Here is a 19,933-nt window from a genome sequence, read left to right as displayed (position 1 = left end):
ACATCGACATCCGTTGGTTCAAACTAAATGAATGAATCAATAAAAGTTACACATCTATGTACATTTTTAAGGACAACAGAAAAATGACGAAAGTGCAGACTACAAAGAGCATCCTTTTATAAGCTAAATGTTTTTTTTTCTGCCAATTTTTTTTCAGGGCGTTTGAATTGCAAGATTATTACATCCCACGAAAAGAGGGTTTAAGATTTGGTTTATCACATTGATGTTGTTTAGTGGGCTTATGAATTCATGGATTTCAGAAGAATGTTCTGGAATCTACAGAGCTGGTACTCACTCCCCCTCCCCCTCCAAAAAATGGCTCAAGTCACCAAAAAAGTTATGTACAAGACGCGGGCTGAACATTTTTGGCAAAAAATTAAGTAAATTATGGAAAAAGTGAAACCTTTTTCAAAAATCTTTCATCGTCACTATTTACTGGCCAGAATTTAACTGATGCCTAGAAAAATTTCTACACACTTCACACATAAAGTTGTAGGTATAAATTTGGACATGTTAGACGTCAAATATCAGTGTTGGCAACCTTCACGAAAAAAAAACGCCTTCACAAAGCGCTCTCACGCTTTTTGAATTTTAAACCTCAATAATAATATGCAGTTTATTCGATTTTTTTTGCAATTTCAAGCAGTTTTTCATCAATTTTTGAGAATTTTCACTCAATTTTCATGGATTTTCAAACAATTTTTACGTAATTTCACGTTCATGTTCACTCCGAACTTCATTCACGTCCACCAGGGTGCTTCAAATAACAATGGAAAAAACTTTTGGTTATAATATTGGTAGCTTACTCCCCAAAAGTGTTACTTACATTTAGTCAGAAAACACCACACATAGAATTTCAGGTCAAAAAAATGATATTTAAAGGTCGCGCACGAGATTTAAATGTTGAGAAAGTACGAGCGCGTCGAGCGAAAACTTCCCACGGTTGCGCGGCGGGGAATGCAGCGTAGCACTCCCTCATAAGATCGAAGTAGTTTTACAAAACGTTATCCTCTCTACGATGCATGAGTAAACGTAAGCCTAGTCATTGGTGGGATTTTAAAGATGTTATTAATGAACATTAAAAATGAGGTACTAAGTAAATTTCATTTCAACAACTCAATTGGGTAAAATGTCGTGGAAGTTTCAATTTTCAAAAATCTGCTGGGGTGCTCCAGAACAACCACTGAAAATAGTTCGAAACCGTTTCCAATCGATTTCGAGGGTCGAAAACAGAGCACACGCCAAATTCCAGCTCTCTCGGTCTACTTGGTAAAATTTTGATTTTTTTTCCATTTTTGACACAAGTTTGATTTTTTAAAAATTCATTAAAAATCAAAATCGTTTGTGAACTCAGAAGTTTGATCTACTGTTTCCAAATTTGTATTCAGAAAATCAGATCACCTCAAATCAAACCTGAAGGACAATTTTTCAAATTTCGTGATTTTAGAATTTTTGTTGATTTTCCATTGAAAATAAAAGGTTACAGGTGTAGAAGTGATTTACATAACTTTTCTCAAAAGGATTATAAAATTACTTACTTATTCTCATATACGTGAGTTCATATTCTATCATTTTTGGAAGGAAATTTGTACTCGCCTGAAACAAAAAAAAAATTAAGGCGGATTAGTTATTTATAAAATTATTGATCAATCAACAGATATATGAAATAATAGTGGTCGAATGCCAAAGTAAAAATTCTGACGATCTACAAGTTTGATAAAGAGTCAGAAATGAATATTCACAAAGAATGTAAGTATCATAAAAATTTTTAAATCGATTGTGAAAATCACTCAAAAATATCAAAAATTAATGGACCACCAAAAACGACAAAAATTTGAGAAAATGTCTCGTTTGGGTAAAATTTTGCACAAACTGCTTAGATTATTGAAAAGTTCCAAAAATTCAATTCTCAACATTTAATGATGATTTGTCAAAACTACAGAATATACTGAAATGAAATTCGTCGAACTGAATCCCTCTCCCTCTCCCCCCCCGCCCCCCAATAATTGACAATTACCAGAAGTTGATCATGGTATGTAGTGACGGATTTTTTTTTTTTTTTTGGAAAAATCATTACCTACTTTTTTCACTACCTTTTCCAAACAAATTTTCAGAAAGCTCTCCACTCGACCTCCCCCCCCCTCTCAAACACACAAGAAAAAAATCTACAAAGTGAAATTTTTACAGGAAAATTGTCAAAAAAATTGAAATTGGAAGAAAATTTGTACATAAAGTATTTCATAATTTCAATCGAAATTATTTTTTAAAAACAATAGAAATGAACGCATTAGTGAACTTTTTCATTTTTTCACTACCTTTTAGACTTAGTTCACTACTTTTTCACTACTTTCACGATCCATTTTTAAAATCACTACTTTCACTGCCTGTTAGATACTCTGTTAATAAGTTGAAGTGGGGATGGCGCCCTCTTTATAGTTGCCCAGGATCAACCCCGGCAAGCTTCGTTGCGTTTCCTGCGGCGCTGTCGTGGGAAGTATTGTGCTTGCCCGCGAACATTAAATATTGATATTTTTCAACAAAAATTTTATGGTGTCATTTTTTCATCAAAAGGAAAAATTTTAGCCGATAAGATCTTGAAATTTCAACAAAAAAAATGTTACCTGAGGCACCCTAACGTTCACGTTCATACTTATTGTGAACGTACAGTACGTACCACACACCTTCATGTACGTACCAATTAAGGCCGTAAACGTCGCCAACACTCCAAAGACATCGAATATTTTGTTTGTACCAACTTCAGAAATTTTATTATATTAGGTACTCATCGCCACCTATTTATTTGCAAGTTCAATTCACTTAAAGTATTACGCCATACACCATCATATTTTTAATTTTTAAAGATCATCGCAAACATGGCAATAATTTTTATGAGAGCGACGAATCTCCCAACAAGATGCAACAGTAGTTCAAAACAACTTCGCGTCAACAAACGTTCAACGTTCCCGTGCCGGTTCTATCACAATGTATATCTTAAATACGTTAATTTTACTCTCTATTTCTGCGGTTCTTTATGTTTATTGGTTCTTCAAAAAAGCACATAAGTTATTCGATCAATGCAATATCCCAAATCCTAAACCGCATTGGTTTTTCGGTAACATGAAAGATGTAGTCATGAAGAAAAAAACAATATGGGATGCTTACAGGGATGTATACGAACAACACCCTTCGGATAGATTCTTCGGAGTGTACAGTTTACACACACCAACTGTTGTGATACGAGATCCGGAATTAATTAAGACTGTTTTAGTGAAAGATTTTTCCCATTTTCACGATCGAGGATTACCTGTAGATACGGAGGCCGAACCGATGTCGAGGCATTTACTTAACATGGCAGGTAAAACTCATATAAATTACATAAATTTTCCTACGTTTATTTATTAAGATTCCACGCAATTATTCTTCTCCTCGCCGATACATTTATGAATTGCTTTCTAGGTGACGAATGGAAAAATCTAAGAATTAAGCTGACAAGTACTTTTACCAGTGGAAAAATGAAAATGATGTTTCCGTTGTTGAAAAAATGTGCCGAAGATATCAAACCGGTGCTGACCAAATGCTACCAAGATGGCGAGGATTTCGAGGCGAAAGACTTCTTCGCAAGATACGCGACAGACGTGATAGGCAGTTGTGCTTTTGGAGTAGATACACATTCGATAAAAGATCCTCACTCAGAATTCCGCCAAGTGGGCAAAAGTATTTTCAAAATGAGGTAAATTCACACAACAAATTGCATCGATCAAAGAGAAAGAATAAAAAAAAAAAATGAAAACAATTACAGATGGCAGGCATTATTGCGAATGTTTTTCCCGAAGATTCCAACATCGATGATAAAACGCTTGAAATTACAATTTCTCGATGAAGGAACCTGTCAATACTTCCAAAAAATCGTCAGAGACATGGTCAAGTGCAGAGAAGAAAACAACATCACTCGAGGTGATTTCCTAGACATACTCATTGCCATGAAAAACCACACAGAACTGGAGAAACTCAAAGATCAGCAAGCCGAAGCAGACTTGGCAAAATTTATGGCTCAAATAGGCAATAAAGAAACAATCAAAAGTGACGTGGGTAAGTTAATGTAGATGTGGAAATATCAAATATCCTCTATTATTCATCAATTCGACGTCTTTTTTAACAAGAATTTTACGGTTTTCAGAAATGTCCATCGAATTAATGGCCGCTCAATGCTTTATATTTTTCGTGGCAGGATTCGAGGGAGCCTCAAATTTATTAATGTTTTCTTTATTCTCGTTAGCTGAAAATCCGCATATTCAAATTAAACTGCGCAAAGAAATATTATCCGCTTTAGAAAGTAATGGAGGTGAACTCTCATACGAGATTATGAAAAATATCCCATATTTGGACATGGTGATCGACGGTAAGAAATTCTTTCTTGACGATTTTTTTTATATGTATAATGTATTATAATCAGTAGCCATCGCCAGGAGTGAAGTCAAATTTTCATCGTTTATCAGGTTTATTACTCGTAGCATTAGGGGCTTCAGATTGACTAAAAGTGATTAAATTTGGTGTTTAAAAGTCACGATTGATCGGAAAGCTGCCCCCCCCGTTTTTGAGAAACCCCCCTTTTCTTAAATTACAATAAAAAAATTTTCTCATCCCCATGTGAACCGATTTTTTTAATTTTTTAGTAAGTTTGTTGTAAACATTCATAAGAGGTATCCCCACAAAAATTGTCACCTCCCTCCCCCGCATTTTTAAGTGTGTTCTTGACCCCTGAAAAACATATATTTTTTTCAAAAAAAAATGTTGGTGGGTCGTGGTCATGGTCAAAAATTGAAAAAACTTACAGAGGGGGTAAAATGGATTCTGACGTAAATGATTTTTTTTTGGTAAACGAGGTGTCGTTTCCATATAAATCGAACCCCCCGAACACGAATATGATGTCCAATTTAATGTTACCCTCATCCACGCCCCTCCAGTGCCTCTGCCCCCACCTCAATTTTCACCATATTGAAAATTGAGATATTTTCGTAAGTATTAAGGATGGGCTATACTGAACTTAACCGTAAACTTATTCCCTTAACTTAAGAATAAGACTGGTTTATACTGAACTTAATGTACATTAACATAAAAGTTGCCTTTGTTCAACTTCTAGGGTTAAGTTTAAGGTTACGGTTAAATTCAGTATAGCACCGCCTTTATAATGTTGGTGTCGTTTCCATTCCATATGAATCGAACCCCGGCCTGCGCGAACACGAATATATGAAAATGACACCAACATTATGAAAATACCTCAACTTTCAATATGGTGAAAATTGAGGTGAGGGCAGAGGCACTGGAGGGGTGTGGATGAGGGTAACATTAAATTGGACGTCATATTCGTGTTCGGGGGGATTCGATTCATACGGAAACGACACCTCGTTTACCAAAAAAAAAACATTTACGTCAGAATCCATTTTTACCCCCTCTGTAAGTTTTTTCAATTTTTAACCATGACCACGACCCACCAAAAAAAATGTTTTGAAAAAAAAAATGTGTTTTTTAGGGGTCAAAAACACACTTAAAAATGAAAAAAAACTCCATTTGTAGGGGAAAATATGGGGGGGGAGGGAGGTGACAATTTTTGTGGGGATACCTCTTATGGATGTTTACAACATACTAAAAAATTGAAAAAATCGAAAAAAGTGGGGTTTTTCAAAAACGGGGGGGGGGGTCGGCCGGCGCGGCGGGTCTGAAACTTTCCTGACGGAAGTTGCTCAAGGGTATTCACCTCCCATGTAAATATCAACCCTGAAGTCCTGGGGGGCAAATTCACCATACTTATCCACCTATAGTCTTTTAATTCGAGGAATTTTCATTTTCCAGTACACGATTCGTGTGATGAAAAATTTAATTTTGATTCAATTTCGGCACATAACATTAAACTGAAATAAAAACCAACCCTTCGGCCTTCGCAGCTAAACAGATATGTTTCTCACAGCAGCATAAAATTCTCATTTCAGAAACGTTTAGAAAATTTCCATCCGGAGGATCGCTCCTCTTTCGCACATGTACCGAAAATTATAAAATACCGGATTCAAACGCCGTGATCAAAAAAGGAACCCAAGTAATAATTCCTGCAGCTGCACTACAAACTGACAAAAAATATTTCGAAAAACCAGACGAATTCTACCCCGAGCATTTTTCTGCCGAAGCGAAAAAGAATCGTCATCATTTTGCCTTTCTACCGTTTGGTGAAGGGCCTCGAGTTTGTATTGGTATGCATTTTTTCCAATTATGCTTGCAGCTAGACGTTTGAATGAAGAATTAATCTTTAATTTTTGTTCCCCAATAGCTGAAAGATTTGCAAGAATGCAAGTTATCGTTGGATTAATTTACTTATTGAAGGATTTCTCGTTCGAATTATCCCCTAAGACAAAGGTACCATTAGAATACGATACTACAGGAGCAATAGCCGTAAAAGGAGGAATTTGGTTGAAATGTCGACCACTGTAATCTTTGAGCAGACTTTCAAACTGTTCATTTAATTTTTTTTGACCATTTTTGTAATTTTCGCTGAAATGTACACCACGCTTACATAAAATACTGAGTATATTCATTAAAAAGAGAAATTGGCCTAAAAAAATGAATGAACACATGAATAAAAAAATATATATGTTTAATTATTATAAATTCTTAAAGACCACAGAAAGATGACAGAAGTGCAGACTACAAAGACAGCCAATATTTTATAGGCTGAATGTGTGGTTTTTTTTACGAAATTAATTCACAGGGTCGGTAGCTACTCAATTCTTTCTCCTCTCCTTCCCCCAAAAGAAGAAGTGGGTTACATCAATGAAAAATGTATTTGTCAAAAGAAAGAATCTTAAAAAATTTTAGTGACAAAATAATTACGAAAAAAAACTATCAAAAAAAAAAATTTATAAAAATGAGAAATTTTACAAACGCTTTGGGAACTTTTTTTTGTTTGAAATTCACTATTCAGGTACAGTTATTTGAAAACTATTTGGCTGATCCTATTTCTTTTTTCTTTTTTTGAATTAGGTACGGGTACCGATACATGTCTTGACACAGGAAATAAAGCTTATAGCAACAAATAGGTATGGAGTCCTTTTTCTTTGTCTGATGGAAACAACTTTCGGCATTGACACTTTAAAATAAAAAAAATGAACCACGAAATGAAAACAAAAACGAAAAAAAATATGTAAGCGGTACTTTTAAAAAAATAATAAAACACAAAATTAACAAAATTAGAAAGAAAAATTGACTAAAAAATACGCGAAGGGCACTAAACATACAACACAAAATTAACAATTACCTAAACAGAAAAATTAACTCAAATTCGCGAAATTCTTTGACACATTCGAACTCATTCACGTCACTGGCGTAGCATAAAAAATATTGTAAACAATTCTGCTCAATTCGCCTTCTATTCGCCGGCGAATCGCATTCGGTGTGTTTGGTACCGGCCTACCGGGTCTCAACTCAATATGAAGGTCTCCACTGAATTTGTACATTGATGCAACTAACTACAAAAAGGTGTAAGATGTTCTTTTATAGGTAGGTACCTTATCCGTCTTCTACTTCTTCTAACCTACCAACCAACCCGCGAATCAAAAACTCAAAGTTGCGTCATTTTACAAGCTATTAATTCATATTAAAACCATTACGAATTCTGATGCAATATTTTCTAAATCAAATGTACACAAATCATGATATCTAAGCAAGTACATGTACAATGTTGACAATGTTATTAAAAAGTGACAATTACCAAGAATCAGAATACTTACTTAAACTACCATTTGAAAAAATGAAATGCTGGAAAAGAAAACTTTGAAACGGAATTCAAGTACTCATGACTCCTCGACATGAATACCGCCAATTACCGGCTCAAAGCTTATCTTTGTAAACCTCAATTTTCGCAAATAAATTTTCATTAATCCTCAAAATCTACACACTTATAGATCGCGCCACACCAAAACGTAAATGTTACAACTACGTTGTAACTAATTACATCATTCACACTTCGATTAGACCAAGTTTAAGTATGACGAGTGTCCGCTAATAAACATCAGTAGTTGTAAACACTTGCGCGTGATTTACACTCGTCTCGTGCTGGTACTCCTATCATAATGTATATTACATTAAGCACGTTATTTTTAATCATCGTAACCGGATTATTATACATTTATTGGTTTTTAAAACAATCACATAAGTTTTTCGATCAATATGGTATCCCATATCCTAAACCTCACTGGTTATTTGGTAACATGAAAGATATGATCTTATGTAAAAAAGTAGCATGGCTCGTCTACAAAGACTTGTACGACAAACACGTGTATGACAGATTCATCGGAGTATACACTTTGCACAAACCCACTGTCATGATACGAGATCCTGAATTGATCAAGTCGATTTTGGTGAAAGATTTTTCTCATTTTCGTGATCGTGGTTTCCCTGTGAATAAAGAAGCTGAACCGCTGGGTGATAACTTATTCAGCATGACAGGTAACTTTGAACAACTTCTATCTACCGGTACTTTTTCATCGAAATCTCAAGATCCACTCAGGCCTGAAAACTATTTGTTATTTTACAATTCTTTGGAATTGAATTTCAATAGGAGACGAATGGAAAAACTTGCGAATAAAACTGACCAGTACATTTAGCAGTGGAAAAATGAAAATGATGTTTCCATTGTTGAAAAGATGCGCTGAAGACATCGAACCAGCTTTGAAAAAGTACATAGAAGATGGTCAGGATTTCGAGGCGAAAGATCTCGCAGCGAGATACGCAACAGACGTGATAGGTAGTTGTGCTTTTGGAATAGACATTCACTCGTTACAAAATCCCGAATCAGAGTTCCGAAAAATAGGAAAAACAATTTTCAAATTAAGGTAATTCAACATAAAATCTACCAAATGAGTATCTACGTACCTACTGACAAGGGAACCTCTTCAGGTGTCACACTCCGATTTGAACGAGACCACAATTTTTGGAAAGAGCATAGTCTAAAACCCCCAAAACCAAATTTTCAGCTGCCCAAGTTCATTTTTCGATTTTTGGCGAATTTTTGAAAATTCAAAATTGACTTGTTTTTGGCGATTTATGCTTTTTTTTAAAAAGTACGTACTTGATCAATAAAAATGGTCAAAATAAGTCCCAAAACTAATAATAATTACCCAACTCCAAATTTCACCATTTCCAGGCATTCTGGAGCCTCCAGCCCGATTTTTCAATTTCTCCAGAATTTTGAATTTGCTCCAGAAGGCGTGAATATGAAGTTAGGCAGCTAAAAATCGAGTTGTGTATGTATTATATGTACTTGACCTGTTTAACGAGTTTATCTACATTTCAGCCGATTTTGGGAGTGACACCTCAAGACCAGCTTTTTTCAAAATTGAAAAATCAAAAAAATCAGAAGATAACCGTTTGTGAGAAAATTTTTGAAATTTGCGCGAATCGCTATATTTCTTCAAGAACTAACCCCCGGAGCGCAAATTCTACCTTTTCCAGCCGTTTTGGAGCGAGAGTGACACCTCAAAAAACCAATCTTGAGGCGTCACTCTCAAAATCGCGTCGGCTCAAATGTGGATAAACTCGTTAAACAGGTCGAGTGTAATATACAACTCGATTTTTAGCTGCCTAACTTCATATTCACGCCTTCTGGAGCAAATTCAAAACTCTGGAGAAATTGAAAATTGCGCTGGAGGCTCCAGAATGGCTGGAAACTGTGAAATTTTGATTTTTGAGGGGTTAGTTACGGACAAAATACAGCGATTCGCGCCAATTTCAAAAATTTCCTCACAAACGGGAAACTTTTGATTCTTTGGATTTTTTAATTTTGAAAAAAACTGGTCAAAAAGCTCTTTTGAGGTGTCACTCTCAAAATCGGCTCAAATGTGGATAAACTCGTTAAACAGGTCGAGTATAATACACAACTCGAGTTTTAGCTGCCCAACTTCATATTCACGCCTTCTGGAGCAAATTCAAATTTCTGGAGAAATTGAAAAATTGCGCTGGAGGCTCCAGAATGGCTGGAAATGGTGAAATTTGGATTTGGGTGATTAATATTATTTTGGTACTTATTTTGACCATTTTCATTGGTCAAGTACGTACTTTTTTTTTAAAAAATCATAAATCGCCAAAAACAATCAATTTTGAATTTTCAAAAATTCGCCAAAAATCGAAAAATGAACTTGGACAGCTGAAAATTTGGTTTTGGTGGTTTTAGACCATGCTATTTCCAAAAACCGCGGTCCCGTTCAAATCGGAGTGTGACACCTCAAAAGATTCCCTTGTGAGATGCAAAATTACGAAAAATTTTATGTGGTCAAAAAAAATTATTGCTTTTTGTGCAGTATTATTTAAGATAAAATATCATTCAATAGGTGGCAATTATTTGCACGCGCATTATTTCCAAAACTGCCAACCTCTGTGATAAAATACTTCAAATTACAAGCTTTCTCGATGGAAACGTGCGATTACTTTTCAAAGCTCGTCACAGACGTTGTTAAATATCGAGAAGAGAACAACGTTACTCGAGGCGATTTCCTCGATATTCTTATAGCCATGAAAAATCACAAAGATCTGGAAAAACTCAAAGACCAGCAGGATGAAGCCGATTTGGACAAATTCATGGCTCAAATTGGTCTGAAAACTATAAAAAGCGACGTTGGTAAGGCAAAAATATACATGGGTCATTCCACGCCAAATCGGGGGATTTTTGCACGAGAGGTCTTCAATTTTTTTCAATATCATATCATGTTTCGAGGTCATCAAACGATGACAAATGATGCTAACCGGACATTTTTTCGATTTTTTTTGGCGGAGCTGTGGGGCTTCAAAGTTCTCCATCAAAATGGCCAAAAATGGAAAATTTCAGTTGCAAATTGCTCAGGTTAATTGTAAGTGGTATAGAATTTTGAACTTTTTTTCAAATTATAGTACTTTGAGAGGGTGATTGACGAATGATGTCGAAATCAGTGTTGCCACTTTCAAAAACCTGACATCATTTATTTAAAAACTTATATTTTAAATACAACCACGATATCCGCGAGTAAAAATTCTGAAAAATTCTCAGTTTTAGTCCTTTTCATAAAGAATAACATATCAAAAAATTGGACTGGTATTTTTTTCAACTGAAATTTTCCCTTTTCGGCCATTTTGACGAACATTAAAGCCCCATAGCTCCACCAAAAAAATCGAAAAAATGTCCGGTTTGCGTCATTCGTCATTGTTTGATGACCTCTAAACATGATCTGATTTTTTTTTTTAAATCGAAGACCCCTCGTGCAGAAATTCGCCGATTTGGCATGGAATGACCCTATGTGGATACGTAAGTATTTCCAGAGACATATTTTTCAAGGCGAAATTTCATTTTCAGAAATGACCATCGAACTAATGGTTGCCCAATGTTTCTTATTTTTCATCGGAGGTTTCGATGGCGCGTCTACTACTTTAATGTTACTGTTGTTCGAAATGGCACAAAACCCTGATATTCAAACCAAACTGCGCCAAGAGATAATATCAACTATCGAAAGCAACGGAGGCGAATTAACATACGATATGATGAAGAAAATGCCCTACTTGGAAATGGTCTTGTCAGGTACAAAAATGAACCATTATTATTGCGGTTCTTAATAACGAACATTTTTTACCCACTGAAAAACAAAATATCCCACAGAGGTCTGGAGAAAACACCCTGCCGGTCCGATTATTATCCGCGAATGCACAGAGAACTACAGAATACCCGGCACAGATGCAGTCATCAAAAAAGGAATTCCTGTACTAATACCTAGTCTAGCACTGCAATTGGATAAAAAATATTTTGAAAAACCAGACCAATTCTACCCTGAGCATTTCACCGTGGAAGCGAAACGTGGACGTCATCCGTTCGTATATTTGCCTTTTGGAGAAGGTCCTCGTGTTTGCATTGGTAAGGTTATTCATTTTTCATAAATGATAACGATAAAGAAGCAGGTTTTGTTGATAACAATTTTCACCAATAATGTACTGAATATTATATGCCAATTTTTTTTTATCATTGAATAGCCGAACGTTTTGCGAGAATGCAAGTTTTTGTAGGAGCAGTCTATTTACTGAAAGATTTCGCCTTCGAATTATCATCCAAGACAAAGGTACCATTGGAATTCGCACCCGGAGGACCAATAATTGTAAAAGGAGGAGTTTGGTTAAAATGTCGAACTTTATAATCAACGAATTTTTGCCAAAGTTTTTACATTTTTACAGCACTTTGATTACCTACGTTTTTTGTTAAATTTTTACAACAGTATAAAAAATTTCAAAAAAATTGTACCAAAATAGGCGTTTATTTTGTAGGTAGGTATGTGATAAAACGATTATTCCATAAATACATTGTAATGAAAAATTGTTTGAATATTTAGGTTGGAAATACTGTTTTTTCAAAACACAATCGAAGCATCTAACCCTAACCTAATAAACCTCGAGTCAGGTCAATTTTAAACTTTTTCTAAAATTTTATAAAACTCAAAAAACTGTAACGGAAGCAATTACTTACATTAAAAATATGGGACAAACATTTGAAATAATCAATCCAAACTGATCGTTTTCATTAATTTAACGTTATCTAACACATTGAAGGAAGAAAATCCACACCCTCTTTCAAAAAAGTACTCGTAAATTGAATCATGCAATTTTTAGATCTTCAATACTCACGAAGCACGTCGAACGTCGCCCACAGTTTTTTGAAAGGTACATACCTATCTTACCTACCTATGTACTCGTAGTTGCGAATTCAGCAAAAATAACAACGACTACCTCTAGCAACATATCGAGATGATGACAGAGGACTATCTTTTTTCACCTCCTATATATAGGACGCCAAAATTGTTGTTAAAGTTGGAAAAGTCCAAGCTGTTCTTGGATATTGTTACGCAGTGGTTCTTATTGAAACAACACATTTTTTTTTCGAGCACGTTTTTCATGAATGAAAAATTAATCTCAAATTATTCCCTCGTTCAAAGTATTTCCTAAGACAAAAGGTACCATTGGAATTCGTAGGTACCTGGAGGATCAATAGCCGTAAAAGGTGGACTTTGGTTGAAATGTCGACCACTGTAATATTCGAGCAGACTTTCAAACTACTCGTAATTAGGTATTTAATATTCCTCGATCATTTTTGTAATTTTTGTCAAAAAACTTAAGTATATAAAATAAAATATTGAGATCGACATTCTTTAACAAGAGAAAAATATTTGTTTAAAAATTCACATCTGTTCGCTAGAAAAAATCTACACTAATTTTGAATTTCATTGTGACCAATAAATGAATTTCTAAAATATCACAAGTGGCTTATCCGTTCACGTCAGTTATGGAATTTCAATTATTCGAAAAAGTCCTTTTGCCACTTTTGATCACTATAGGTAGGTGTACCAGTACCTACATGCAAGTGAAAAATATATCTTTTAAAAAGCAAATTCCCAGAATTCTTTTCTCATTTACCTATTCAAAATAATTTGAAGCACGCATCAAAAAACAATTTCCTATTTTAGGAACCAGAAAAAAGGTTGAATTGTTTTTTAGCCTTTATTATTGCCTGTTTCTCGCACCGGCCACGTTCAATTAAATCACCATGCTTCGATATTGCACCATTTTATAAGCTTTAAAATTGTATCAAAATTATCAAACACTATAACGAATTACGAATTACGAGAACGCAATATTTCCCTCATATTTACACAACTCATTAAAAAGCAGACACCTATTTCGGTTGAAGTTGACAAGGTTATTAAAAAATGACAAGTAGATGCCAACTAAGTCTTGTTTTCGAAGCCTGATTTTTCTGTTTTAACTTTTTTGGCTGATCCTTGCTTTGCTTAGAACACCATCTTTGCCTCTTTCGAGTGACTGTCACTTTTGGAGTTGGACATATTTCCATACACGGTTTCAACTTGAACGTTTCCTATCCACTTGGACCGCCCCTACACCCATAGGATAAACTCATCCGTGGAGAGCTCCGACATTTCAAATTGATTTTTATTACCTCACGGAGCTCGCCTTTGCGTCCAAAAAATGTATCGAAGTTCACCTACAATTACGAGTATATAAGAAAACAGAACCGAAATAGGCAAACATCCACTTCTTTGTAGCTGGAGAGCCGTCGGAAGGGGTTAAAAGGTTGAAAATACCTAAATGCATACCATATTTATTAAGAGCGCGCTTCAGATACCCTATACATGCCCAACTTCTTGGTAAAAAATGATTTTTTTTTGAAAACTGTTAACAATAATCAGTTTTGACAAAAAATCAAGACTTTTTCGCAATTTTTCGAAACAAAACGAAGCTCGTATACACGTCAATTTTAGAGGAATAAGTGAGACATTTAAAAATTTTTCCAAAGAAGCGACACAAATTAAAAAACTCGTAAGTTGCACCGTTTTCAGAGTGTCTACCGGAATTTTTTGACCAAAAATCACTACCTTTTCCACTACCTTTCAAAAAAAAATCACTGCCTTCCAAAATATTTACACCCCCCCCCCCCCCGAAAAGATTTCCAATTTTTTTTTTCGTTTGAACTTCGTAATTTTTTACATTGAAGTAAGTAAGTACACTTTTTCATCAATTATTTGAAATAAATTCAATGATTTTATAACCATTGCTACATTATTCAAGTTGTTACAATTTATCACGTGTTCATGTTAAAAATACAAAATGAGCGAACCCGAAAAATTAACAAATCAACTATTTCGAGAGTAAAATGGTTTCAAATATGTACCTATGAAAGATGAAGGACTTTTTTTTAAACAGTGATCTTTCTGGGTGTCTAGTCCAACAAAATTTCAAAATAAAAAAGCAGGACAGGACATTTTTTAAAGATTTGGGATTTTTCAAAAGAGGGAGGGGATGGACGAGGCAAAATTTTACATTACAATTTTTCGCTTTTCCAATGTCTTCAAACATCCCAAGATTTATTTCAAGCAAGCGGAAGTCGAAAATATAATTTTGTCATTTCAACTTTTGATTTCATTTTCACCTTTAAAGTTCTTGTTACCTGCTGTAATGAAATTGGACAAACAAAGAACTTTTTTCAAAATAAAAAATTAATGGAAAATTTAAACAACATTTTAAAAAAAAATATACGCACCAATTTTTCGAAAAAGCTATCAAAAATTAGTATTTTGAGGGATATAAAAACGTTGTTTTCTTGGGTACCTAATGAATGAAGAAGTTATTTATCATTTTTGCTTCAAAATTTCAAAACTTGAGTGATCATTTTAAAAAAAAATCAAACATGGAAAAAAAGCCCGAGTGAAGCGAGGCCAAGAAAGCTTTCAAAAATTCACGTTTCAAGAAGTAAAAAAAAAAGAGTCATTTTTATGGAGGTAAGAGCGTATTTTTCTCATTGAAACTTCGAACATTTCTTGAATTTGAACAATAAGTTTTTTATATTGAAAAAGAAGAGCACATAGCTCGAGCGAAGCGAGGGTAAAAGCATTCAAAAATATGTAATTCATAAAAAAGTTAACAAATGAGCCATTTTCTACAAAATTTTTCTCGTGTACGTTTTTTTTTCATTTTTCACTGCCTTTTAAGCAAAATTGCTGAACATCACTACTTTTTCACTACTTTTACTACCTGGTAGATACCCTGATTTATAAGCATTAAAATCATATTAAAACTATTAATTGCGGATTCTAATGCAATATTCTTTTAATCAAACTTACACAACTCATAAATATATTTCGTGCAAGTAAAAAGCTGACAATGACATCAAGAAGTGATAAGTATGCCAACCATCAGAATAATTGAGCTATCATTTAGAAAAATAAAATACCCAAAAATAGAACTTTGAATTGGAATTCAAGTACCTACTCTTGCCTCTTCGACATGAATATTCGATATAACACAAATTTTCAGCTTACATAAAGCATTTCTAATACTTAATTATTGGCAAATAAATTTTCATCAATCCTCAAAATCTACACACGGTACTAGTTAGATTGCGCCACACCACAGCATAATGTTACAATTACGCCGCAACTGATAACACGTTCACATTTCGATATGACCAAGTTTAGTAAGACGCGACCAGTACCTATCCGTTAACCCTTAAATGCCACTATAAAAAATTGATATTTTTTCAAGAATTTCCTGCGCTATACTGACGAGTCACATGATATTATAGCTCCCTGATACATGTGCGTAAATGTTCACCCTTTCATTTGACGTGTTTGACTCATTGCCTACTTTCGTATTTTAAGGGGCAGAATTTTTTGAAAAAATTCCATTTTTTTCATATTTTTTGACAATTTTTTGTAGCCGATCGAAAGCGGCTGGAATGAAACTACCACCTGGTAAATATTTATGCATCCATGCTCCACCAATTTATATACAACAACTTGCCTATCTTTCTCATTTAAGGGGCAAAAAAAATGCAAACATTCAAAAATAATTTTTATTTCACTCGTCTTAAAAAAATTCTGCCCCTTAAAATAAAAAAGTATGCAATATGCTCAACAGCGGAATTGAAGCGCAAGACATACACACACATGTACCAATAGTCGTTACCACCTGAGCACTCTTTCCTTCTAGCGTAACGCACGAAAAACTCGTGTGGTGAAATTCACCACATAGTGGCATTTAAGGGTTAACTAAAAATCAGTTATAAACAATTGCGCGTAATTCACACTCGTCCCTCGTCCCGTGCCGGTAATACAATTATAATGTATATATTAAGCACGTTATTTTTAGTCATCGTTACCGGATTATTATACATTTATTGGTTTTTCAAAGAATCGCATAAGTTTTTCGATCAATATGGCATCCCATATCCTAAACCTCATTGGTTATTTGGTAACATGAAAGATGTGGTTTTGTGGAAAAAAGCAATATGGTTCGTTTACAAGGATTTGTACGACAAACACGTGTCCGATAGATTCGTCGGAGTATACACTTTGCATAGACCTGGCATCATGGTACGAGATCCTGAATTGATCAAGTCGATTTTGGTCAAAGATTTTTCCCATTTTCGTGATCGGGGATTCCCTCTGGATAAAGAAGCTGAACCGCTGGCTGTAAACTTATTCAGTATGACAGGTAACTTTGAACAACTTCAGTAATTTTCCAATACATATTTTTTCATCTAAATCTCAAGATCCGCTCGAGGCTGAAAATTACCTCCAATTCATTCGAATTAAATTTCAATATAGGAGACGAATGGAAAAACATGCGAATAAAACTGACCAGTACATTTAGCAGTGGAAAAATGAAAATGATGTTTCCATTGTTGAAAAGATGCGCTGAAGACATCCAACCAGCTTTAAAAAAGTACATGGAAGAGGGTCAGGATTTCGAGGCGAAAGATCTCGCAGCGAGATACGCAACAGATGTGATAGGCAGTTGTGCTTTTGGAATAGACATTCACTCGTTACAAAATCCCGAATCAGAGTTTCTAAAAGTAGGAAGAACAGTTTTCGCATCAAGGTAATTCAGCACAAATTCTAATAAGTACAGGGCAAAAAAATTTTAAGGAAAAAAAATATTGCATTTTGTGCACTTTGCTTTAAAAAAAATCATCATTTCAATACAGGTGGCAACAAATTGTCCGCGGATTGAATCCAAAACTGCCAACCTCTGTGATAAAATACTTCAAATTACAATTTTTCCCGGTGCAAGCGTGCGATTACTTTTTAAAACTCGTCACGGACATGGTTAAATATCGAGAAGAGAACAACGTTACTCGAGGCGATTTCCTCGACATTCTTATAGCCATGAAAAATCACAAAGATCTGGAAAAACTCAAAGACCAGCAGGATGAAGGCGATTTGGCCAAATTTATGGCTCAAATTGGCCAGAAAACTATAAAAAGCGACGTTGGTAAGGCAAAAATATATAGCTCTACTTGCAGAGACATATTTTTCAAGGCGAAATTTCATTTCAGAAATGACCATTGAAGTAATGGCTGCCCAAAGTTTTTTATTTTTCATCGGCGGTTTCGAAGGGGCGTCTACTACTTTAATGTTACTGCTGTTTGAAATGGCTCAAAACCCCGATGTTCAAAACAAGCTGCGCCAAGAAATAATTTCTACACTCGAGAGCAACGGAGGCGAATTCACCTACGATATGATGAAGAAAATGCCCTATCTGGAGATGGTTTTGTCAGGTACAAAAAAACATCATTTTACAATTTACAGTTCGCAATAACGAACATCAAATTTTACCCACTGAAAAAAAAATCCACAGAGGTGTGGAGAAGATGTCCTACTGTTCCGTTTCTTATGCGCGAATGCACTGAGAACTACAGAATACCCAGCACAGATGCGGTCATTAAAAAAGGAATTCCTGTAATAATACCAACTTTGGGACTGCAAATGGATAAAAAATATTTTGAAAAGCCAGACGAATTCTACCCAGAGCATTTCACCGAGGAAGCAAAACGTGAACGTCATCCGTTCGTATATTTGCCTTTTGGAGAAGGTCCTCGTGTTTGCATAGGTAAGGTTGCCTACAAATTATAATCTGATTCTGTTTATAATAATTTTCACCAATGTACTGAATGTACTTATCCTAATTTTTTTTATCCTCGAATAGCCGAACGTTTTGCGAGAATGCAAGTTATTGTAGGAGCAGTCTATTTACTGAAAGATTTCTTCTTCGAATTATCACCCAAGACAAAGGTACCATTGGAATTCGCACCTGGAGGAGCAGTAATTGTGAAAGGAGGAGTTTGGTTGAAATGTCGAACTTTATAATCAACAAATTTTTGCCAAAGTTTTTACATTTTTACAGCATTTTGATTGCGTATTTTCTCAAATTATTACAATAAATATGAAAAATCTAATAAAAAGTTGTACCAAAATTATGAAGCATTTTTATGATATGTGATAAAAGTTGTTCTAAATAAGTACATTGTAACGAAAAATCATTCAAATATTAGGTTTGTAATGCGAAATACATACACAGACCTGGTACTCAATTCCCCTCCTTCCAAACCCCTAAAAAGTAACTCAAGTAACCGAAAAAGTTCAAAAAATGTAATCGAAAAATTACAAGACTCGAACAAAACATTTTTGGCCAAAAAGGTGATACTTTTAAGCAAATTTTGGAAAAAGTGAAACTTCCTAGCCATTTCCTTGGTAATTTATGGTATTTTTAGGTAACAAAGCAAGATTTTTTTGTAGCAATTAGGCAAAAAGCAATACTTTTTGGACATTATTTGCAGAAACTGATGTGTACTTTTCTGAAATTTTTGTCGAAAAAGTGAAACTTCCTAGCAGCTTTCTGGTAAAAAATGATTTTTTTTGGAAGTTGTTCACAAAAAGCAGCTCGATGACAGTTTTGACAAAAAAAAATCAAGGCTATTTCCATTCGGGGTATCTAACGGAATTTTTCGAACGAAAATCACAACTTTTCCACTACCTTTTCACGGCTAATTTTAAAAAACATTTCCAAACAATTTTGTCCCCCCCCCCCTCAACAAATTTTTCCAACTTTTTTGGTTTCATTCAGAGAATGTCACCTTTAAAAATACTAATGTGGAATTTTTCAATTTCAAAGCAATCAAGAACGCCGAACGAAGCGAGGGAAAAAGCTCTCCAGAATTCAGACAAATTCAAAAAACAAATACCAAACTCAACAAAATTATTAATTTTTAATGTTAGAAGTTGATTTTGTTGGCACTCGCATGCTTCAAACTTGAAAATTATTTTTTTTATAAATTTCAATTTTGAAATGTAACCCCCCCCCTCCTTACGGGTGTAATACTCTTGTAATTATAAACACTCCCCCCTCCCCCCCCCCAAAAAAGAGAAAAATGGCCACACAGTAATTTCGGAATAATTTCAGAAAAAAAAAAGTATAAGAGCGATCGAAGCGTGCGCAAAGAATTTTTAAAATTAGGTACGTAAAACAAGAATTTTATATGTAGAAATTCAAGTTTTGGAATAAAAAAAAACCGACCTGAGCCCAG

General features: G+C 34.7%; 2 protein-coding genes across 2 annotated transcripts; both read left to right on the top strand.

Annotated features, from left to right (window-relative positions):
• Positions 1 to 2,907: 2,907 nt before the first annotated feature.
• LOC135836046 (uncharacterized) lies at positions 2,908 to 12,384 on the top strand. The gene is made up of 12 exons (XM_065350624.1): positions 2,908 to 3,355; positions 3,457 to 3,730; positions 3,800 to 4,089; positions 4,178 to 4,399; positions 5,988 to 6,242; positions 6,320 to 6,477; positions 8,073 to 8,493; positions 8,606 to 8,879; positions 10,374 to 10,660; positions 11,369 to 11,590; positions 11,669 to 11,920; positions 12,037 to 12,384. The coding sequence occupies exons 1-12, from the start codon at positions 2,983 to 2,985 to the stop codon at positions 12,195 to 12,197; spliced, it is 3,189 nt and encodes a 1,062-aa protein (XP_065206696.1). The 5' UTR covers positions 2,908 to 2,982; the 3' UTR covers positions 12,198 to 12,384.
• Positions 12,385 to 16,023: 3,639 nt separating this feature from the next.
• LOC135841696 (probable cytochrome P450 6a13) lies at positions 16,024 to 18,821 on the top strand. Its single transcript, XM_065358816.1, has 6 exons — positions 16,024 to 17,061; positions 17,175 to 17,448; positions 17,555 to 17,841; positions 17,906 to 18,127; positions 18,208 to 18,459; positions 18,556 to 18,821. Exons 1-6 carry the CDS (start codon positions 16,689 to 16,691, stop codon positions 18,714 to 18,716), a joined length of 1,569 nt encoding a protein of 522 aa, XP_065214888.1. The 5' UTR covers positions 16,024 to 16,688; the 3' UTR covers positions 18,717 to 18,821.
• Positions 18,822 to 19,933: the final 1,112 nt, after the last annotated feature.

The sequence above is a fragment of the Planococcus citri genome, chromosome 1, assembly GCF_950023065.1.
Source record: "Planococcus citri chromosome 1, ihPlaCitr1.1, whole genome shotgun sequence".
Classification (NCBI taxonomy): Eukaryota; Metazoa; Arthropoda; class Insecta; order Hemiptera; family Pseudococcidae; genus Planococcus; species Planococcus citri.
The sequence above is the reverse complement of the archived record's forward strand: the minus strand, read 5'-3'. Positions and strand labels throughout refer to the sequence as shown.